Source organism: Anser cygnoides, chromosome 2 (genome assembly GCF_040182565.1).
Source record: "Anser cygnoides isolate HZ-2024a breed goose chromosome 2, Taihu_goose_T2T_genome, whole genome shotgun sequence".
NCBI lineage: Eukaryota > Metazoa > Chordata > Aves > Anseriformes > Anatidae > Anser > Anser cygnoides.
In genome coordinates this window covers 82,936,223-82,960,247 of record NC_089874.1, presented here as the reverse complement: position 1 = coordinate 82,960,247, position 24,025 = coordinate 82,936,223, and the positions used below count along the sequence as shown (strand labels likewise).

The 24,025-nt window shown below is 38.5% G+C and overlaps 1 protein-coding gene across 1 annotated transcript; it reads left to right on the top strand.

Annotated features, from left to right (window-relative positions):
* The first annotated feature begins 279 nt into the window (after positions 1-279).
* On the top strand, positions 280-23,702 carry KDSR (3-ketodihydrosphingosine reductase). Its single transcript, XM_013187418.3, has 10 exons — positions 280-513; positions 6,128-6,217; positions 7,313-7,369; positions 11,196-11,261; positions 11,408-11,503; positions 12,640-12,831; positions 14,582-14,665; positions 17,401-17,484; positions 19,873-19,974; positions 20,312-23,702. The coding sequence occupies exons 1-10, from the start codon at positions 406-408 to the stop codon at positions 20,429-20,431; spliced, it is 999 nt and encodes a 332-aa protein (XP_013042872.1). The 5' UTR covers positions 280-405; the 3' UTR covers positions 20,432-23,702.
* Positions 23,703-24,025: the final 323 nt, after the last annotated feature.

Here is a 24,025-nt window from a genome sequence, read left to right as displayed (position 1 = left end):
CGGCGGGAAGCCCACGTGACACCGAGGGGGCGTGGCCAGAGGCCCGTCGTGGGGGGGGGGGAGGGGGGGCGCCCTCCGCCCTTTGCCTCCCCGCGGTGACCCTGCGAACGGCCCGCGGCGCCAATCTCCGAGCGCCGTCCCTCCCCCCGACCAATCAGCGGGCTCCGCTGGACGCCCGCCGACCAATCGCAGCGCGAGGACCGGAGCCCGCGTGGCCAGCCAATCAGCGCGCGGAGCGGCGGCAGGGCTCTCCCCCCCCCCCCCCCCCCATCCTCCTCCTCCTCCTCCCCGGCCCCGCGGCGCCGCGGCGCAGGCGGGCACCCGCCGCCCTCCCTCCCTCCCTCCGTCGGCCTGAGGGGCTGCGCTTCCTCCCCGTCCTCCTCCTCCTCGCGCCCGGCCCCAGCCATGCTGCTCCTGGCGGCCGCCTTCGTCGTGGCCTTCGTCCTCCTCCTCTACATGGTGTCGCCGCTCATCAGCCCCAAGCCCCTCAAGCTGCCCGGCGCCCACGTCGTGGTGAGTGAGGTGTCGTCTGTGTGGGTGTGGGTGTCCCCCCTTCCCTCCTTTTTATCCCCCCCCCGGCGGCCGTTAACCGCCGCTGCTGGCCGTTTCGACCGTTGGGCCGCGGTTTTTTTTTTTTTTTTTTTTCTTCCTTCTCCAACTGAGCCCCTTGCCTTGGGTCGCGTTCAGAACGATGAAAATATTCCTGCGAGGGAAACCTCGCGCCCAAGCCACGGCTGCTGGCTGCGTTAGCAATTTAAGCTGGGTTTGGCACAAGGGGAAGCCTCGAAAACGGCATTTCTGAGAGTCTTGTTAAAATTTATAAAAATTCTTGTCCAAATAGGGAGTTTATTGCATTAAAATACTGATGGAGCAAAAGGCTGTTGGTGTATTTCAGCCTCACGATATGAATCTGCAGGTAATCAGCTTCATCCGCATTGCTGCTGGCAGAGCTATTGTTTTACTTCGACTTGAGTTATGCTCTTAAAGTATTCCTGCAAACTAGTGAGATGTGGAGCAGCTGTTTCAGTCTTCATTGCTAGTGGAGGACTTGTTCGTGTTAGGTCAGAGGTTGGACTGGGTGATCTTGGGGGTCCCTTCCAGCCTAGACGATTCTGTGATACTCAGACTTGTAGATGCTCTTAATAACCCTGGACACTTGCGCATGTTGGATTTCAAGTTTTCTAGCTAACTGTGTAAGGAAAAATATTGTATAATGGTACTGTAAATCAGAAGCTTTGTTCAGGGAGGCTTTCCACATTGACTGTGTGTGTAAAGGGAATTCCCACATCATCTAATGGCAGTGAGTTTTCTGCTTCCGAAGTTATTAAAGCTTGAAAATATTTAGGACCATCACACTCTTTAAGGATTTCTTTGATGTCTTTTGACAGAAAAATGTCAAAATCTGTTTGTGCTCTGCATATATAATTTCTTGTAAACATATGACTTAATTCAGATAACACCAAAGCTTAATGATTGGTGATCTTTGTCAGGCCTCAGTTAAACCCAGTCTTCAAAATTACTACTTGGGAAAACATTGTGCTATTTCAATATGCTTTTAGTTCAGTTGGTTAAGTAATGTAGTGAGATTCAGACAGGTTTGATTTTACATATTTAACAAAAGGAAGGATGTAAGTTGTTTATTTAGCTGGATAAGCCCTCCTCGGGGGACAAATGATTACCACTTCACAGTAAATACACTTTTTCAACATATACTCAATAAATTTCTTTTTCTGCAGCTTAAAAAGGAAGGCCTATCTATAAACTCTTTTTTTCTGGGAGCTTGTTGAAACTGTTATGAAAATCTGTTGTATTTCTTAACGAAGGTCATCGTACAACTTCGGACACTGTTCCAGACAGCATTTCATACCAATTACTTATTGAATTTTCAATTTAAATCAGCGTTTTTTCACTCTCTACTTAGTTGTTCATAAAATTTATATCTCTCTGCTCCTAAAAGTTATGGTTAATATAGTTAGATGTTTGAGTTGTGGCTAAGTAACTAAGTGGGCAGAGATTTGAATCAGAAAACTTATGATTCTTTTTCATCTGTCTTCTAGCAGAGTCACTTGCATGATGGAAATGCGCCCTGTGTCACCCGAGGCATGCTTTCTGGAGGAATCACGATTATAGGAGTCCCTTTTACTTAGAAAAGACTAGGACTGCTTGTCGCAGTGAAAGTCCACAGAGCTCCAGATTAGTGATGGTGTAATCTTGTGGGGTGTCTTCCTGTTCTCTATCTGCTGTGTATTTTGGTGACCCCAGTGAGCACCATTAAATAAAAACAACTTCTCTGCTCTCACATTAGCTCAAGCATCAGGCATAGCTTAGTCAGTAAAAAGAAATGCTGTTTATACATTTAATACTTGCTTTGTTTCCACTGTGACTGGGAAGGTATTCTAGAATCAAGGGTCTAAAAGTTATTTCTCAGCTGTAGAGCTGCTGCTTTTCATGCTGAACTTCTCCTCTCTTCGAAGTCTAGAAGAGCATTTTATACCTTTTTTTTTGGTTTTTTTTTTTGCCTTTGGCTTCAACTTTCTCCTCAGGTCTCAAGCTACATACTAGCAAACATCACCTGTTCTGTGAGGATAAGCTATTGTTTAGGTAGCTGGCTATAACAGTAGACAGGAAAATGAGGATATGATATGGCAGTTGTCACTGTTTTGTGTACATCATGCTCACTTGCATCACATTTAACTGTACTTTGTCAGGGATGTTACATCTGCCCTGCACACGTGCTCTCTTCTTTCCTTCCACGTGCCAAAGCCACGGGTATAAGGGTCTAGAAATACCCCCCACTTCTGTGCAGGGCTCACCAGATAGCTGTGGTGGACTTTGGCTGTCCTTAAAGTTGACCCATCTTGGTGTCTCAGCGTTGTGGCCCTTGTGTGGGGAGTGATGTGACCTGTGGTTTGGAGGCATCTGAGTGGTTCAGCAAGAGGTCATTTTGGGGCTGGTCAGGAACAGTGGCCACTCAGAGCTGGTTGCAGGGATGTTCTGTTTCAGTAGAAATGCCTTCTGCTAGCACACCATCTCAAAGCGTGAAGCCGGCTTTTAGCCAGTGCTGCTAAGGGAAAGTTAACTAGTCCTGTTGGAAATACCATATCAATCGGGTTGTGACTTTAACAGAACTGCCATCAGAAAATATCAATTTGGGACTGGACTTTCTCATCGATTGAGGCAAGTTTCCAGCATCTCTAATTTGAAAGTCACACACAGCAATTTTCTTTACTTCACCCCTGACTTGTCTATTTTTCAAGGGGGAATAAACCCTGCCATCCTTAGAAGCTGAACTCTGTAACCAAGGATCATAGCTCGAGATGTTGGAGCCAGAATCTTCTTTTGAATGCCTAGATTGGTATAGGTTCTTCTCAAACAGAGAAACAGCTTAATAACATTGTTTGAGGACTTATAGTACTGTGCTCTGAATATCTGAATTAATACTGGTATTTAGTTGTCCCTTCTTGCCAAGAAACCAGTCTGTGTTTGGTGTCACCATTGCAAGATTTTTGATTTTGCTAGCCCCTCTGAGGTTGGGTTACAGTGGCATTTAAGGACTGGCTCGGTGGTACTTCAGACACCCAGCACTAATGAAATGCAATATCAGTATAGAACTGCTGGGCGTAAGGGTGATTGTAATAATGTCTCCTTTAATGGCGTGGATGCATTCCTTCTGAGCGTCTGTGTTAGAAACTTAACCTAGCAGACCTTGCAGATTTGCTTAGGCTAATTTCATTTGCGGCACAAAGTTTTCAATAGTGTCAGGGTTTGTATGTATGTTGTGTGTTTTTTTTACTGTTGTTTACATTCACGATAAATGTTGCTGAAAAATGTGCGTGTTAGTAACAACCTCCCACGTATTAGTAAGAGCCTTCCTCCCAAACACTCCAGTTCCCAGCTAATTGATTCTGCCTCCTGTCACTGACCTAGCTGACACGAGCCCTGTCCTGTGCTCTCGGGTGTGACTGCAAATAAAAACTTCATTTTCCCGTTTCTTGGATGACTTCAGACCCTGTCTTTCTGAAGCAAGTGTTAGCGTTGTCTGACAAGCCAGAGGCTCGGTGCCAATACCTTTACCTTCAAAGAATTCCTCAAGCACTGGTGTAGTTGACCTGTTCATGATACTCAGCAATTTGTGCAGGTAGCAATCATCAGTCTCTCGGTGCAGTGCCAAAAACTGGAATCGGAGCAGTCTTCCACGCACATTCATTAGTTTCTGTGCTGGTGTACCTGCTGCTGTTGAAAATCTGTCAAAGCAGCTCATGGGTCCTGTGGAAATTGAGGTTTGGCTGATCATAGCAAACTGAGTCTTTTAATCCTAGAGATGTGCTGAAGTTTTGCAATATACCATAGGAATAAACTAGAATTCTTAACCTCTTTCCATCAGGAAGCATTACATGAATTCTGAATTCTTCTGAAGTCCCAAATAATTAACCAATGCTCTTGCTTAGTCTTAATTTACTCAGAAAGCAGCCATCCTTGGCTCAGAATACTACAGACCAGGTTTAGCACCTCCAGAACAGGACATGCATCGTGGAGTCATTCTCAAAGGTTAGTGTAGTGAAGCTAATCTTGCACAGAGTCAATTAGAAGCTAATTTGAAGTAACTTTCTCTAATAATAGAGGAAGCGTAAGGAGTTTAAGCTAACATTAGTCTCTGTGAAAGTTACACCCATTTCTGACTGCAGACAAACCAGAAAAAAACTGTGGCTATGTTGTAAATCTTTGTTTGCTGGGATTACACAATTGCCATTAGTGTACTAAGCTCTTTTCTGAAGGTTAGTGATAAAAACAGTCATAGGAAAGAAGAATTTGGTGACTCATGAGAGCACACTTCTGACTCTTCTGACTTTACTGCCTCCAGGAAAGGAAAGAATTTTAAGGATAATGCGTCTATGAAAACAAAACTCTGAGGCACCTGCAGATAAGGGTGTATAGTTAAAGACTGGAGGTCTTTGCTCTTCCACTAATTAGCTCAGCACATTCATTCTCTCGTACTTAGAAGAGAGGTGATACCTTACATTCTCCGAAGTCTTGATAAAGAGCAAAAATGACAACTTCCAGAGGAATTTCACTTCAACAAAGTTTTCCAGTATTTTCTCAGTAATATCCTCTTAGGAGAAAATTCAAGAAATTTAGTCATGTAAGGAAGACATGGGTGTGGCCTTCTTTAAGGACTGAAGGCACACACTGACCGAGACTGGGCTTAAGTGAACAAATCACCTAAAAGGCAGTACCAGGGAGACTTTTCTGTTTTCATCAAAAAGAGAGGTCAAGGTTGTCATCTGCATCTTGTTCTACATGGAGTTCCTACGCAGGTTTATGGAGGGTAGTGTGAGAGGTGTTGATGTGACATTCACCTGTATATTAGTGGTGTTTGGCAGTGTGTGCCCTCCAACAGGTGATGGGGGACAAATGCATCACCTTGCATTTGTCTGTAGACAAACTGCTATTTGACTGGCGTAAGACTAGTCAGAGTTATGATGCAGAGAAAGAAGAAAAGGTTACAGAGGCTTAGGACTGGGATCCCTACAAAACAGGAGGTGTCTGAGGGACTGAGATACATACTCTACAAAGGGCCAGCTGTCAAATTAAAGATTTTATTTTTTTTTAATAAAAAGGAAGGTAATTTCTTTAATCCTGTTTGTGTTTACATGGTACTTCCAGTGGGTAGTTTACAAATGTCCATTTTACAGATAATTTCTATTGTAACTGTGTATGGAGGGACAGTAAGTAAATTGCATTCTTATAGTTAACATTAATAGTGATTTCCAACTTCTAACTAATTCCATCTTTTAGGAATAACATACCACATTTTGTCAAAAGCCAGTGAGAGAGCACATATGGGAGTGGGTCTAAGTCAGCCTGACGTAAGAAATGAGGAAAAAATATCACTGAGGTTAAGCTGTTTTTTGGGAGTGTAGAGAGAGAGGCCTGTCGATAGATTGAAATTTTTTTTTCCATTCATACTAAAAAAGTAAACTAGTATATCTTGCTTATTCACACTTCATTGGGTAGTATTTTACTCTCAGTCTACTTTTGACGTGACTTAATTTTGATGTGACTTTTCTTGTATAGGAGTAGGGGTGAGAACAATGGACTAACAGTGACTTTTTCAAATAATTTTTAGGTAACCGGAGGCTCCAGTGGAATTGGAAAATGTATTGCTATTGAATGTTATAAGCAAGGTGCTTTCATAACACTGATTGCAAGAGATGAGGTAAGTATACGTGTTTTTACTGGCTAAACTCTGTTCATGGAATGTTTGGTTGAGGAATGATTTTGGAATAATAATTACTTGTATATTTTTCACTGTGTGCTTTAAGGCGATTCTAATTATTTAAAATTAACGTATCTGCAGAGGAGAGGTGGCTGCCTTTTTAAGAATTGTAGCCCAACGTGGAATTTGTATTAAGCCTGCCTTAAAACTCTGCCATTGCTATCGCTTCTGTTAATGTCATCACCTATTTCACTGTCTAGATCTGTGAGAGGACCAAAGCAGGAAAAGCCCTATATTCTTTAAAACTGTAGCATTTCCCTACAGTAAGTGACAACAGGGGAATTAAAGTCAATACTTAAAATTCCAGAATAGTTTGGTTTCTGATCATCATTCCATCATACTAGGGAAAAGCTGTTCATCAAGATAGCTTTGGAGGAAAAAGGGTTACTCTGTGCTTTCTTGTTTTTTCTTTTTTATTTTCTTAATTAAGAGATACTGAAAATCTAGTTGGAATGACAGGTTTAACATGGGCTATTTGATTCAAAGAGAAAACTAATCCTTCAAGGAAATAAAAACACCTAAATTGTTGTGTTTTTTTTTCCTGATTCTCAGTTCCAGCTGTCTTTTTTTGCATAACCTTGAGCAGAGCCAAAATTAGCACAATTTTTCTTGGTAGAACCATGGCAATTTGCATTTGCTGGATTTTCATTGAACTTTCATGGTAATTCCATGACAGTTTTCAGAATAGTTGTGTAATATCGTATAAAAATAAAATAGTCTTTTCTTTTGTATTTTGGTCTCCCTACTGTTGTAATTGCTTTGTACAGTTACATGAAGAAGAAGCGCTAAATCTCTTACAGAAGTTGTTGCTGGATTTAGTAGATGAAATGAAAAATATCTGCGTTCTGGTGGCTTCATGGACTTGATGTTTTGATCACATATTCATAAATTCCTAAGATGACAATACGAGAGTGTTATTGCTAGTTGAGGATTTTTTTTTGATTTTTAGGGAATATTTCTAAGCCTTCTTGAAATACTGAAGACTAACGTGTTCTCATAACTGCAGTGCTTTAGCCGTTCTTATATCCATTTCAGAACAAGCTGTTGCAGACAAAGAAGGAAATAGAAAAGTACTCCGTTAATGACAAGCAGGTAAGATCACTGCTACCTACAGCTGTTGTTTGTTTCAAGGTTGTCACTACAGCGTAGCCTCAGTAGTCCTGTTCTTAAAAGAAAACCGTTTGACAAGAGTAGGTGAAGCCTTCTTTGAATTCAAAAAAAGTCAGTCTACCTACATGCGGTGTTCCAAACTCTGCTACATTGGATGTTGCCTAGTATCTTAACTGCTTTTTCTCAGAGGAAAAGATTGATGTCTTCAACTGTAGGTGTAGTATGCTTTTTTTGGATAGCTGCAATTTACTGTCACTTGATAAGCATTTGTATTGTTCAAGATCCAGTGGAAGAACCCACTTTTTTCAAATCTCTCATCCTTTGCAATTTATAAATACGGCAACTGTCTTGGGATACTTGTTTTCAGGTTTAGTTCACAATATCTTGCTGTTTGTCCTGTTTCCCGGTAAAGCTCTGTAACAGATGCGCAAATTTGTGAAGTTCTCAGACTTCGAAACAGTGAAGGTGCTTTGGTGAATTAATAGTGTGCGCTTGCTTAAAGGCACTGTTCTAGAGTCTGCTAAGGTACCAGCTTTTAGAATAGGTCAGTTTGCTATGTTCAAAATACACAACTTCAAGATGATATGCTAATTTTGTTTACTGTTGCTAATAATCAAGGGGAGAGGGTAATGGTATTGACCATCACGTTTTTGTCTTCCCCTTTCTTGTGTTCCAGAACTTGTTTGGTTGCATTTGTAATCACAAAAGTAACAATTTAATAGCTTGTAATAAGGGATTCGGTGTCTGTTGGCTGTAATGCATCGCTTCCTTAGTCTGGTGAATTAATAAGCTGAATATTCTCTTGAAAAGAAGCAATGGAGAAAGGTGAATATTTGGAGCCAATGTTAGGACTTCCAAGACTAAATTTTCTCAATACTTTAATTTGTAAAATTGTCTTATTTTTGTCAAATGGCTCAACATGATCACTTTTTTTCCTGTGCATGCTGCCTTACTCAGATTAACTTTATTCTGAAAAATTAAGCCATTTGAGGTGAGGAGGACCTATATTTTGTCTGTTTTAAAACAAATAAATCCTGGTAACCATTCTCCTTTAGCTGCTCTCATAGTTTCCCAAGCTTGGCAAAAAAAAAAGTTAATCCCTTGTCAAACACTCTCAGGATGGTCTCGTTAAAAATCTGTCCAAGCTTGACAACTGTGGACTCTGTGTTTTTACAGAATAGTACTTGGTACGTGTCCGTAAGAGTTTCAGTTAAAATTTCAGGAAGTATCTTCAAGACTGAGCAAGCCTAAGTGTGGGCTAAACAAGACTGCTTTTGCAGTAGCAGCTTTAGACTTGTCTGTGCTTAATCTGGCTACGGTGGGAGTGACAGTGGTAGCTTGGCCCTCCTGTGAACCTATTGTTGGGTTGTAGACAATGTGACAAGGAAGCCTGCCTGTTCTAAATGCAAAGAACACAATTAGAAAAAGCAGGGAGTCTGGGGCAGAGCTCATACTGGAACAGCGGGTAAGAAACTGACAAGCGAGGACAGCTGAACTGACAGAAGCTGTACAAGACAATTGCTGGAAGTATAGAGAAAAGATGTCTGGCATGGATTACATACACAGAGACTGTTATATTTGCTAGATGCCAAGCTAAGAGGGAAAGATCGCTGTTTACATGATTATATACTACATACATTCAGCTCATGGTTATATGCATGAAACCAGGTTGTGTTGACAACCAGGGTTCTGGTATCTACGTACATTTTAGTGTTTGACTTGGCAAATAGTCTTCGAAAGACATTTGCGTGTCACTTATTTAGAATGCTGACAATGCACTCTTTATCAGTAAAGGTGTGCAATGGGACAAAATCTTTGTTCTTTTTTTTCAATTAAAAAAAGAAAATCCCTTTCCTAATATGGAATATTCCTAGTTACTTCACTGGGAGATGAAGTGAGCTTTTATTGAGAAATGAATGCTTTATGAATGATCAGACAAAGCACTATTTAGAACAAAAGGCGAGCAACTGGAATGAGGATATTAGGCTTTCTGGCAGCATAATCTGTTTCCTAGGAGTGGATCCACAGTGCATGCGCTGGAACAAAGGTAATCAGCATAGAGTAGCAGAAGAAAGAAAATGTGATAATAGAAATGAAGAGATGAATTGTATAATGTGATGGTAGCTAATAAAAAATTTGTTAGTTCCTAAGCATATTGTTCACAATATGAATAACTGTTCTATGCAGTTTTTGTGCAGAATTGTGACTTTAACCTCCTTGCTGATCTTGCAAAGACAGGCAGATAGTATACGGATTGTAAACCAATGGTGTCTTAGCTCAACTATTATTTTGTTCTCAAACTTCTGTAAAAGATAAATATTTCCAAAAAGTAAAAAATGCCTCAAGGGGAGATGCACGCAGACCCATCAATAACTTGCACCACAAGTTTACTCAGATGTCCAACTACACACAACGCTGGGAGGCAGGAATAGCCAACCTGCTGCACAGGAATGGCAAGCAGATTCTGTTTATGCAGCTAAGAAGTGTTGCAGTCTGACCAGAGGCAAAACTGACAAATGACTAGCTGCCAAAGCAGTTAGTTACACTGTGGTAAGCTTTTCTTTTTTTTGTCCACGTTTCATGACAAGTGACCATGATAACACTTGTTAGAAACTAGTGATGGCTTTATTTCAACTCAAACAGAGTTTAAATGAATTGACTGAAGTAAAGGAAGGCATAGAAATCAGAACAAGAATACAGGAGTCCCTACTTTTATTCTGGTATGATTGCTTCTCCTTTGAAGATGATGAATTGCCCCAAAGCTCTGATGGTTTTTTGTTGTGTGTTTTTTTGTTTTGTTTTGTTTTTAGCAGAGGAGGTAGCTTATTTGTAAATCCCTCGCCAAGCTGGGGTTTGCAGTAATCTTACAGTTTGTAAGTGATACCCCGAAGGCAGTGCTTCCTGTGGCTGGAAGTTGATCTGAAGGTGCTTCAAAACTGAGATTCTGAGATCACGTTGCTAGCAGTAATCAGTACCTTCCAAGAAAACCAATACTAACTTCCAGCTGCAACAACTTAGATATCACTCTTTTTTTTCGCCCCACTGGGCCAATGTTTGTTTTCATTTTCCTGTATCTTTCAAACTAAAATCCATGATCTCTTGTTCCAAGACAAGGAGTAAACGAATACACCATTTCACTTTTTTTATATATGGCATTGCTACTAATCAGTTTTCTTAGATTTTTTTTTTAATTTTGTCCCTGATACATTCCAATTAAATTCCACGCAGCTAAATTTAATTATTTTTTTTAAAAAGCACATTGCAAATACTCATGTTAGCAGCTTTTTTAATACATTTTGATATTTATTGCAGTGCTGATGCTGCAGTTTCAGAGCAAGACGTGGCAACCATGCCCTTCTATGATGTGGAAAAAACATTTCAGATTTTTTCTTAAAGATGAACCTAAGCCACACTGATAGTTTTACTTGTGTTTCACACTTAACGAAAGTTAAATATGGAACTGTGGAATTCTGACTGTCTTAGCTAGAACAATTTTACTAAACTTTATATAATTAACTTGAGTCTTAGAATGATAAAATTAGAAATAGCTACTCATGTACAAAGTATCTCTTTGAGGATCCTGAAGTGTTTATTCTTAATATACACTCATTAGGGGCAGGGATTCCTTTTTGCAGTGTGGGAGAAGTGCAAACTGTCCTGTCGAAGAGGAAAAAAAACAAACAAACAAAACAACAACAAAATTTTATTCTGGAAAAGATGCATCACTGAGTAGTTTCATTTTGAAAGACTTGGAGCCAACTATTACTGGACCTAAGTTACGAAATTTTCTTTCACTTTCCCTTTTTAGGTTGTACTATGTATTTCCGTTGATGTATCTAAAGATTACGAACAGGTGGAGAACGTTCTAAAACAGGTGAGGAAGTAACTGATTCACCTGCGTATATTAATAAAATTATCAGTGTGTGATGTGTTTCTAATGGAAATAATTTCTTATAGTGATATTGTGCTAGAGGAATATCTATCATACTAAAGAACATCTTGACATCTATCCTCTTCCAGGCTCAGGAGAAGCTGGGGCCAGTTGACCTGCTTGTAAACTGTGCAGGAACATCAGTTACAGGAAAATTTGAGGCTATTGAAGTGAATTCTTTTGAAGTGAGTGAGCATACTTTTTTTATTTCATCGTATAAACGAGTTGTTATTCAGCTGTTCTAAGAAACAGATTACGTTACTGTGTCTTTGCAGACTGTATGAGTAGTGATGCACTTGATTAGTGGTAGCTTTCAGAATTAGAATGTCTCTTTAGATTTGCAAGGATTGCAACTTATTCCCTAATTGTTGATCCATTGATAGGTCAAAACAGCAAGTCCTCCATCTAGGATAAGGAGAGCCTGACATGCATTTTTGTAGTTAAATGCACTGTGAAAGACATTGAATTTCACATGGTCTCTTTTTCCTGATGAAGATGTTATTTCATATTTTTAACCTGCTTAATAAAAATCAGTCTTGTCAGTGTTCAACTGTGAGATGCACAGACTGTTTGCAACTTGGTGGAACTTGAGAAGCCGCTGCTTTAATGAAAAGACCTCCAAAAAAACAACCAACCAAATACAAAACAACAAAAAAAAAACACCCCTACGTTTTGGTTACTTTAATGATTCCCACCTTCCCATCCCACAAGTCATCACTGAAACATGCAAAAATGCTAAATAGGCATAATTTTGTAGATGTAAATCATCCATCTGTGCTATTGCTCATATAGGCGGCCAGTTGTGTTATAGGTCTTCTAGAGAGTAAAAATAAAGACTTCCTCTTATCCTGCCAAAGATGAAAATTTCTGAAATACATGAATACATGGAATTTTTCCTGTTTTAGGAAGATCTTTAAACTTTCAGTATGTTTTCATACATCATTCATAAAAGGATTGTTTCCTCGACACTGTTCCAGTCAGGTTTTTTTTGTCAAATACTCTTTTTTTGTCTGTGAAGGCCATTATGGCTCACAATATTAGTATCTCGAAGTATTAGTGTCACAATATTCAGTATCCTGAATGCCGTTAAGATGTATATACAGTGGATTTCTTTTGTCTTGAGGTGAGGTTCTTAGCTATAGAACAGTTTATGAGGCTGTAGAACAGAAAACAGTTGTTTCTTTTGCCAGCTGATAGAAATACAAATCAAGTGAACTTGGTTGTTAAAGCAAACTGAAATAGGGTTTTTGAGAAATAATACTAAACAGCTGAGTAAGTCTAAATCTGTGACTCAAATACCATCTTAATATCATTTCTACAGAGATTAATGGCAGTCAATTATCTGGGTAGTGTTTACCCGAGTCGTGCAGTGATCTCTACCATGAAGGAGCGACGGATGGGAAGGATTGTGTTTGTATCATCTCAGGCTGGGCAATTAGGCCTCTTTGGTTATACAGCTTATTCTCCAACAAAGTTTGCTCTTCGAGGACTGGCTGAAGCCCTGCAAATGGAGGTGTGTGCGCAGTGATTTAAGTATTTTTGCCTGTAAACAGAAGTATTTCTTTTAACAAGCAGCAGAGCAAATTTTCACTTCAATGACTTTGCTTTTCTCGTGCAACACTGCTGATGTGTGCTATGTAGGCCCTTCTTTGGGAGCAATAAAATCATATTGCTCTGAGTGGGGTTGTGTAAACTAAGCTGATTTCAGTTGCATAAGAGAACAAATTCAGCTTGTTTCGAGAGCTGGAGATGACCACATAAAAACATATGTTTTTAGAAAATCTTCTATTTCAACAAAAAAGACTTGGATTTTTAAGTCTTCTCTGTAAAAATTCTTTTTAAAGCTCTTAAGCAAACGATTCCCAAGTTGGTTGTGAGGCCACGGTAAATGGTATGTGAGCTATATGAGACAGTAAAACTTGCAAGCTTGAATATGATGATTGCCCACAGAAGTCTTGTCTTGACAGTGGTTTACTCTTCTCAACTTTGGTATAGATGAGCTTTTAATATTGTAATGATCTAAATTTAAGTCAAGCCTAAAAAGCAGACATCCTTTTCATGATTTAATGGAAGGAGACTTATAAGTACGTTATTGTAGAAAGACAGGTAAATTTGATTTGCAAGTGACATTCCTTCCTCTTCTGTTAAGTGTGTAAATACGTGGTTATTAATGTTTGTAAGTTAAGTGTCTGTGTTCGGTTCTAGACCCTTGTATTGTTGCTGCTCTTACCCTGTTCTGGTCAATGTAGTTGGATGCCTTGATCAGGACAAGAGTGTGGGGTAAAACTGCATCTGATCGCTTCTGGCCTGCAGAATGATGTGACTGCAGGGCCTTTCTTCAGGCTGGTGGCAGACGTTTTTGCGAGGACTGGTTTCCTCAAATCTAAAAATAAGGTGTTATGGACCTGTGACATGGTATTTCAGTGTTTTCATATGGAAGGTTTTGTAATATAAATAAAATTGCTTAGGGCTTTACAACACTTTGCTTTATCTTAGCCCTCTGAATACATTCATTCACAACAACTTTATTTGCATTGGAGTACAGACTTGTATTGTAGTCATTTTATTATAGTAGTGTAGTAAGTGATGTGCTGCTGTGGCAAATAATACAAATACAGCAAGGATCGCATTTAGGTATGCAAGACTTAAGTTTTTCTCACACTTTCTATTTATTTTTGTCTCCTTAGATTTTGGCCCTATGCAAGTTTAAACCATGGGTTGAAAAGCCTTGTGACTTGAGTCACATATCTGTAAGAGATAAAGATACTAAACTTGAGTTTTATGTTTTTGGTTTTTTTTTTCTCGCATTTGTTCAGCAGTGAAAATATGACATAATAACAAAAAAACATTCTAATAAGCCTCGGTGAAACTTTTTTTGGCCTTGTCTTTATGAATATGGGGTACTGGTGTTTGGCAGTGTTTTGGTTGTCTTTAAAATTGAACTCAATAGAATAGTAGAACTAAATTCCTTTTGTATTCTTTTTAGGAATCTTGAAAAGCGCTTATGTTCATCAAATGCAGAATTTTTAAAGCTTTTTACTAAACAAAGCAACACAACCATCTCCTTAAAGTCTTTGTTCTGCTTCCTCATTTGACAAAGCTCCAAATCCCGCAAATGCTGGATATGCGGGTGATTTAACACTACATGCCTGTTAAACTTGTGTTTGCTGTATTTTTTCCATACAAGAGAAATGAATGAAGTTCTGACAGGCATGTGAAAAGCTGTCAATATTAAGGTAACACTTGACTTTTGTAAAATACAGGTCAAACCCTATAATATCTACGTAACAGTGGCCTATCCTCCAGATACTGACACACCTGGCTTTGCAGAAGAAAGTAAAACAAAGGTAAACTGTTCTTCAGTGTTACTGTAATGTTTTTAAAGGTTCACTTTGCAGTAGGCAGTGGGTTTTCAGATTCCATTCCCTTCTGTCCTGCCATTGAAAATAGAGCGTATTAGGATTTTAAGAAGTACTTAAACATTTTAATTTTATCGACTCTGCTATTGAGAGTTAAATAGCTGGTAGGATAATTTTGTGTAGTTTATTGTTCTGGTTTTAAATGAATGGGAAAACGTTGAAAAGTCTTTCTATACACAGTCTAAATATTGCTGTGGAACAGTAAACTGTAAAACCAATATAACTTGTTTTGATATAAAAGCTTAATGAGCCAGAAATAATATACCTATTTTGCATATTTTGATATTATGCTGTTCTGATAGTTCTGACAGATGAAAATAATTCTTAGTTTCTTCAATGGAGTCTGCAAGTCAGCTACCATGTGAATATATGTAATGACACGATTTAATCCTAGGTAACAGCTACTATTAAAGTATGAAGGAAACTCTGGCATTGTGTTTGTAGTGCAAATGATACCGCCTTTACAGAAGGGTGTGTCAGTGGTAGGCCTTTTTCATTTGGCTTAGCTTAAAGTTAAGTTTTGACCTTCAAAAATGTAGTTGCCTCTCGTCATTTGATGCTTCCCTACACATGAAATATAACTTCAGAGAAATAAAAAAGGTGCAGGTGGGACTACATTCAGGCTCCCTGTTCAGACTGAAGTATCTGCTAACCAGAGAAAATGTCTATTTTTTTATCTGCATACTGTGAACTAGAAACCTGGTGTTTAAGTAGATCAGCCATTTTCAAGATGCTCCATCTAATGTCATGTGTAATAAGAAATTGGGCTTGAATTTTGTTTTGTCTTTCACCCTTCTATATAAGAATCAGCAGGGATTGTGTAACACAATTCTTCGTAATTTCTTGATATAGATATTCTGTGTTAAACATACTCCCACGCAGCCACATAAAGTGCCAGAATTAGACATCTGCAGATACTTGTGTAGCTTGCACATTCTTTGGGATTTTTTTCTACATAATAGCCTATTTCAGGGAAATATATTCACCAGCAAAATGTACTGTTAATCTAAGATTTCTGTTTAAAAGAGATCCAGTGAGATTTAGCTCGTTTGTCAAAAAGGCGTTGTCTTTAAATGCAGATTTATGCTGTTTTAGCACACATGATGTCTTCGGGTTATTTGTGCCTACATTGATAGAGCACCTTAAATATCTGCAATACTCAGTTGCTTTAACTGTTCAGACACTCATTTGTTATTGTTGCGTTTATTTAGTGCTACTTAGTTTAGAACATCTGTCTCTGTGGTTTGCATTTCTTTGGGGCTAGGCTATTTTTTTCTGTAATCATTACTAATAGTTAGCTTAAGCAAAAAAGGTCAGATATGAGGATATGTTTTTCTTGTGTTTAAGCTCTTTCTCTATGAGATAACTGCTTGACACATCACAACAGTGCTTTGACTGACTGACTAGCCAGATGGAGTATTTAATGGTTGAGCTCTGCCTGCCTTTTTCTCAACATGTCATTAACTGTAGTCTGGTGCTCCCAATTTAGCTGATGATTTTTTCCAAATTTATCGTATTGTAACTTAGTTTCAACACCCCTCTATCTCTTTTGGATTTGGTTGATATTGACCTGTGAGCTAAAAAGTACATAGGGGTTATGAGCTGGAGATTTGATGACACAAACTACATCACTGCAGGAAAGCATGTAAAAGGTGTTTGGATGTGATTTCCTTTGACAGAGACTGATTTTTTTTTAAAATTTTTAATATGTGTATTTTAAGAAAATAAATTGGTGAGCCTAGTCAGAGCATCATGATTCATAATTCTGCACGTACTTGGAAATAGGCCTATTTCTGTGGAATTTCATTTCTGTAGTTCTTCAGATTGAACGATTACAGGTTTCTCTCATTGTCAGCTCTTCCCTAGAAGTGTATGTTTTTTTAAGGATTAATCTCAGAACGGATTATGAATATTAAGCTAGTTCCAGTATTGACTAGGTTTGAATGCTTCAATTAAACTTTATTATATTTAACTGAATTTTCCTTTATAACAAGTTTACGTGTAACTAAGCACTTTTCTTTGTAATATAGTGCAATTTGTTCTTTATCAACAGAGCCATCTATCTTAATATTTTTAGCATTTAAATAGCGTGCTATGCGTTTAGCTCCATTGTTCTTTTGTTAAAAGTACCTGAATGACAAATATGCTTCTAAATTCTTTTTAAACCTTTTTGCTGCTTGTTCTTGTAACAGATCAGATTTTTAAAAAGAAATTGTGGTTGTTAAAATAATTGCCATAACTATTTTATTCTAGTGTTTTAGAGCATTTATGCCATTTTACCTCACAAAGAAGTGAAATACATTGATGGATTTTGGTAGATACCAGTGTGTGGGGTTTGAGAAACAAACAAAACATCTAAGTATAAGTTTGTTTTGTAGGCTTGTAGGAAAGAACACTATTTCTATCAGTATTCTAGTAGTATATTCTATCAGTATTAAACTAAGAATATTAATAATGGGCATTTTTCTTTGTAAAACTAAGCTATTATTTTTGAAGGTGCTTTTCCCTTAATTTTAAGTGCACGTTTTAGGTGACAGTGTGATACTACATGTTAACAATGACAGTGTCATCCACGATGAAAGGCCCAAAACCAAAAGTTGACCATTGTGTTTCCTTTCCTGTGTGTTGTTAGTCAAACTTACAATGGTGTTTTTCTACTAAAGCCTTTAGAGACGAAGCTAATTTCTGAAACCTCATCTGTTTGCCAAGCAGAACAAGTCGCCAGAGTTATAGTCAAAGATGCCATAGTAAGTAAATTATCCTTTTAAAGTATGACCTTCATAGAAGAGACTTGGATGGCATGTAATGGGTGTTTAAGACTAAGAAAATGGCTCAGCTAAATAAAAAATCAATTTAGATAAAATGGTACTCTTTGCTGGTTAGTTTGAACAGGAAGTTTTTCTCTATTCTTCTTTTGCCACCATGCCCACAAATGATTTTAAACGATCTCTTTGAACTAAAAGGTTCCCGAAGTTGTTCCTTAGACAAAACAAAGTGATGCACCTGTATGATGCAACGTCTCAAAGGCAGATCACAATTTTCTTTAAAGTACTAACCTCTATTGACTTTTCGTGTATCAAATACCATTTGTCTAACCTCAAAAGCTTGTTTGACTATCTGATTTTTCTTGAACATGAGTTCATATCAAAATGATTTTGCAATACATGGAGGCTTTCTAGACTTTTTGGCTTTTAATGTCTTAAGTATCTGATTCATGAGTGATTAAAATACATAAAAGACTGCCATAGTTAAAAAGGATTATTGCATTTTTGAGGAATTTTTGTAATAATTTGTGCTGTAGAATGCTTCCTTCTTAATAAAATAAGAAGAAACGGGCACCAAGGATGTTCTGAGGTGCCTACAACCAAATAAAAGTGGAAATAAACATGAAATTTCATGTCGTTAAAGTACAGCTATTGAATCCTAAAAACTAATTATTTTACAGTTCCAAGAACCATAAATGTGATCTTCAACATGATTTGCATTTGCAGGTGTTTGTGAAGCTTTTACAATAGTTTCACAAATACAGCACATAAGTGCAAAATAATGTCTGGTTTTAGGGTGGTGAGTTTTAAAATCAAGTACCACCTCACATGGTATTTTATGTTGGTTCTTAAGGAAGACCAATCTCACCTCTTTAAGCATCTGATATTTCTATACCATGCTTTCCAGCACTTCGGATTATTTTGTAGTTCAGGTGGGGTATTTGTGCACTCAAACCATCATCTGGGAGACTAAAAGCGAAATTAAAAGTAGTAATCCTTTATTGTAGGAACTCAGTCCCCTCAGGTGTGTGTTGGGTAGTAGCTCAGCCAAATCCTCTACTCTGCCCTGGTCAGGCCTCACCTGGAGTACTGTGTCCAGTTCTGGGCTCCCCGGTACAAAAAAGACAGGGATCTCCTGGAACGAGTGCAGCGGAGGGCCACAAAGATGATACAGGGCCTGGAGCATCTTTCCTATGAGGAAAGGCTGCGAGACCTGGATCTGTTCAGCCTGGAGAAAAGAAGACTGAGAGGGGATCTCCTCAACGTGTATAAATACCTGAGGTGTGGGAGACAGAGGGATTTGGCCAACCTCTTCTCAGTGGTTTGTGGGGACAGGACAAGGGGCAATGGCCACAAAATGGAACACAGGAAGTTCCGCACCAACATGCGAAAGAACTTCTTCACAGTGAGGGTGACGGAGCACTGGCACAGGCTGCCCAGGGAGGTTGTGGAGTCTCCTTCTCTGGAGACATTCAAGGCCTGTCTGGATGCCTACTTGGGCAGCCAGCTCTAAGGAACCTTCTTTGGCATGGGGGTTGGACCCGATGATCTTTCAAGGTCCCTTCCAACCCCTACAATTCTGTGATTCTGTGAAATCTTACGCCCTCTACCCGGATTCAGGAGTACCACCTCCTCCTTTTGCTTCTGCATTCCATAGGTGTAGTCCTGCAGAGTTCCAGAAAGTCTTTTCTCCAGCACAATCTGCTAGGAAAAAAAAGAAAAGGAGAAGGCTGGGAGTGAGAGCTATAGAGCTGCAATATTTCTGGTGAAAATAAATAAATGGTGCTTTATCTTGCTCTGTCTCCCCTTTTTTTGCCAACTGAATTGCTTAGTAGGCAATGTATTTTGCAGTTTTGAGGAGGCAAATCAAGATCATTGACATAAATGAAGGAGTACTGCTTACACAGCGTCTCAAGTACACCTCTCCCAGCAACCTAACTTTAACAAAAGGCAAGCAGTATTTTATTTTTCAGTTATAGTGGTGATTGGCGATCTGACAAAGGTAGGGTGTAATTCTCTCTGAAATATTTACAAACAGAGCATCGTGTGTTTTCTCCATTAGTAAGCATGATTCGAGAAGAAATTTAGATCCTTCCCAGCTTATAAAGCAATACTTAGCCATTTATCACATCTGTAGCTTTATAAAAGGTAGGGTCCTTGTCCATTTTTAATGGAATGCCTTTTGGAATGCTGCTGTATAGTACACTTTTTTAATATTTTAACATAAAATATTACTGCAGTTAACCAAAATATTAATTCAGAGTGACATTAAGTTAATTATCATGAATAGCTGTAAAATTAAGACACGTCATGACTTGGCACAACTGGATAAATTACTTTGCCCTTAATTGCTGTTTTCCTTCCATCCAGCAAGGGAACTTTAACAGCTCAGTTGGTTCCGACGGTTACATGCTATCAATATTGACAAGTGGAATGTCACCAGTCACTTCTATTACTGAAGGTCTTCAGCAGGTAAGATTTGAGAAGAGTACCATAGTCACAACTTCTTAGATTAAAATAGTATAAAATATGTAGAACATTATGCAAACAGCAATTCTTTTTTCCATCAAATGGCTCTCAACACTATGGAGACTTGAATTTAGGAAACTAAAGTCATATTTTTGAGTTGGCAAGAAAGCTAAAATGCCTGCCTGGTTTTTAGTCTCAAACTGTAACATAGCTTTGATGGTATTCATGTGTTGTTTTTTTTTTCTTGGTTGTATTGCATGGAACCTTTATTTCATAAATAAAAAATATGCTGCAATCCAGGATCCTAAATGAATTGAAAGATGTTTCTCTCTGTTTCCAGGTTGTTTGCATGGGCATTTTTCGCATCATTGGCCTGTTTTACCTAGGAAGTTTTGACAGCATAGTTCGTCGCTGCATGATGCAAAGGGAAAAATCTGAAAGTGCAGATAAAACTGAATAACCTTAACTTTGAATTGAAAGAAGAATGTCAAGCAGTCCTGAACAGCTTGCTGCTCAAGTGGGACTCGGCTTCTCTCTTGAAGGATTTAGGCTGAAAGCACTTGGATATGTGACAGATGAGTCCCCTCAAAAGCAATGAAAGAAAACAAAAGTATAACTCCAGAAAATGCCAAACTATGCAAAAGTGTGAATGAGGATTAGCTTTTTTTGGTGATTTGAGTTGGAGAGACTTTGCGGAATTTGTAAGTCATCTGTAGGGTAGAACCTGAGAATGGACTATGTGCGGTGATTCTGGACAAATGCTTAAGTTTTCTTACTTTGGTGCTTATGGAAAAAATAAGTACCATGGCAGACTGGGCAGAAGTAGATTGAAGTCCCCTGAACAAGTTGGTACCTCTTGCTAATGTTTTTGGGACTGTTTTTTAATTTAGAATGTTACATTTTCCTTTGGCCAATCTACAGATCCTTCTGTCAATGACAGCTTTCCTTATTCTGTTCAACATGCAATTGTGGAAACCTTAAGACGGCAGATACACATATGATCCAAGCTTTCTCAGTCTGGAAGTAATTAAAAAGTATGGTATAATAAATACATACATACTTTCTAAAGGGAGATGAAGAACCCATTCCAGGAGAGAAATGCTAGGAGATGTAACAGGGTCTGTAGCTCTTCTGGCCCTTGAAGTATGTTGTGAACAACAACAACAACAAACGAAACCAGTATCAAGTGTGATTGACTTTCAGCATTTTAAGCCATTGAAATAGAGTACAACTCTTACAATTACTTACTTTTTCTTATCTGCCAGTTCTTGCTTTGAAAAGGAAGGTAGCTTAATGCTGCTGTTATGCACATTATTTTTCAAAGCTGCAAATGATGAGCCAAACCAGTAGTTGATGGTAGAATCAGTTGTAATTAAAATACCAGGCTCTTAGAGGAGCAGGAATGTAGCTTTTGGAATGGGGGGTGGGGAGGGGAATCAGGGTGGCATTCCACGATGAGTTTTATCACTAAACAGAAGAACTTCTAACATGACAAGAAATGATTTAAAACACTCTCCCCTGCCCCTCTTGTAATTTGTTTGATTTACATGATATGTGAATCAAGGCTGCTCCATAATTGCTTCAGAATACATAGGACCCAATGGTTGTTTCTAATAAATTGTTTAACACTGAAAAAGCTTGATGCATAACAATGATGTTTCAAGGGTGCACTATATACACCATTTATTTAATGGACCACTATAGCAAGTGCCTTGTGAGCTGCTTTTTTTCCCAAAAGCTGCATATTTTGTATTTGTTAGCACTGCTGTGTTTTAATGTCAATTTTTCCATTTTCACTCAGTACTCTGAATCTAAAATTACTGTTAAAACTCAGCGCTTTCACTTCCTTGAAAGTAGTATTTAACAGCAAAGTAAGCAAAATTGATTGCTTTTAAGATATTCTATGTACCTATTTAAGAAGAGGTATTCAATTAAGCTGGGATGAAAAATAGTAGGTGGTTAACCAGAAAAACTTTGGAATGTAACTTATTAAGGCTATTTATTCTCCCTCTGAATTCTATTGATCATTTTTAAAAGTTTTTGTTCACATAGGCTAAACTTGCTGTAATACCTGGTTTACGATCACATTGGGGGAGTCACACTGGCACTCTCATTTGAAGTGGTTAGACCTTCATTAGATTGCAGACGTTGAGGCACTGTAGAATTCTTCCTGAAGCCTATGTTTTCAGTCCTGCCTCTTGATTTTGTTCAGATCTGTGAAGCTGTGCATGCCTATACTATCAAATTAATTTTGAGAATAGAGTATATTCCTGCATTTTTCAACAGCTGGGCTTTAGTGCAGAGAAATCTAGTCTGCATATGTTTTCTGTGCTGTATAATGTGAATGACACATAATGGAGCATTTATCATACATCCATTGTCAACACTGATATGTTTCTTAAAGCAACGTAACAATATGATTTGGACCTGATTATCTACTTTAATTCTTACTTTGAGAAATCAAATACTCCTTTGACCATCTGCAAGAAGATACCAAAGTGGGGTGAATCAGTTATGCAGTAGTTTGGAAGAAATGCTTATGCAGGTGACTTTACATCAACACAGGCTTGAAGGTCAGGTCTTGAAACCAGTAAGACTTTGGATACTTGAATTTTTGGATCTTCAACTTGGGATGTTAGTGTTTGCATTTCAGAAACAATCCAGAAGGTCAGAGCGCGCACGCTATGACAGCTGGGCCTCTTTAAAATATTTCAGGTTTGGCCTCTTAAACCACTAGTCACTTTTCAGGAAATCTTGACTGAAGACTCCTCCAAATAATGAACAGTGTAACTCAGTACAAGAGTTTGTAAAGGTGGAATAAGAAACTGGGTAAAAGTTAAGGCCCTGGTCTAGAGATGCTTCAGTTCACACCTGATTTTGCATAGCGTAAGTTAGTTGTGTCGGCAGTAAAACTGTAGGTTGAACCCCTGCAGCAGTTCTGGAAATCTGAACCGGGCAGACTTTCGGAAGAAACAAGAAACGAATGATCTCTCTAAATGTTCTAGTTTCTGTTGTTGCACGTTAGTACGGTTCATTTCAACTGATAAACGTTTCAACCGTTTTATTGTCACGGTGTAGTAAATTGTCTACTGCAGCAATCTTTGGTGTAAAACTTTCTTATGTACACTCATTCTTTTCTTACGCACCATCATACTCATTTTAAAGTCCAATATTAAGTGAAGGAGATGCCATGTAATCTTGTGGAATAATGTTTAACAGTCAAAAAAGCTATCTTGCCAGTTTAAATGTTAAACCTCTGCATCGAAACATTTTAGCAGTGTATTAAATCCGTGAAGAACTTCTAATAGCCACTACTACCTTTTGTCAAACCGTCAGTAATTTAATCACTTGTGCCATATCAGTCGGTGTCTTGTCTCTTGTTTTCTTGGTCAGTCTTTAAGATTCAATTTAGACCTCAATAGTCTCTTCCATTCCGTGTAGTTTCTAATGACTGTCTGCTTTAAATACAGATTTATTGTAACTTTACGTATAGTTTACTTTACCAAGATGTTCATGTGCAATTTAAATAGATTTAATATTTTACTAAGACAAAAGATATAGGTAAATAAACTTTATTTGCTGTGAAAAACTAGGCACTTTTAAATGGTAAAAATATATAGTACTATTTGTAAAAAGAAACTTTGTGCTTATTGCTTCATCACTTTTGTGCCGGAACTGTAAACTAGTTTTCATATTTTATATTTCTCAAAATAAATGGAGGATCAACAATGCCTCTAACTCTGGAGTTCTTTGAAGGGTCGAAGAGCAATGGTTAAATTCATTTGCAGGGCTTGGTGTTTTTTTTTTTTTTAATCTGGGATTATTTCAGCAGGATCCTCTTAATTTTCTAGGACGGCAGGGGGGCAATATGTTCTTCCATTTTTGGCAGCCTAGGCAGAGGTGTATAGCAGATGGCGAAGGATGCAAAACTCCTTCGCTCAGTGTTGTCATCAAACCATAGTGGAATGTGGCACCAAATTGACAAAATCTGCCTTTATTGTAGGAGATGCCGCCAGTATATAACTGGTGCTTGTGCTCTCTGGAATTGCTTGTG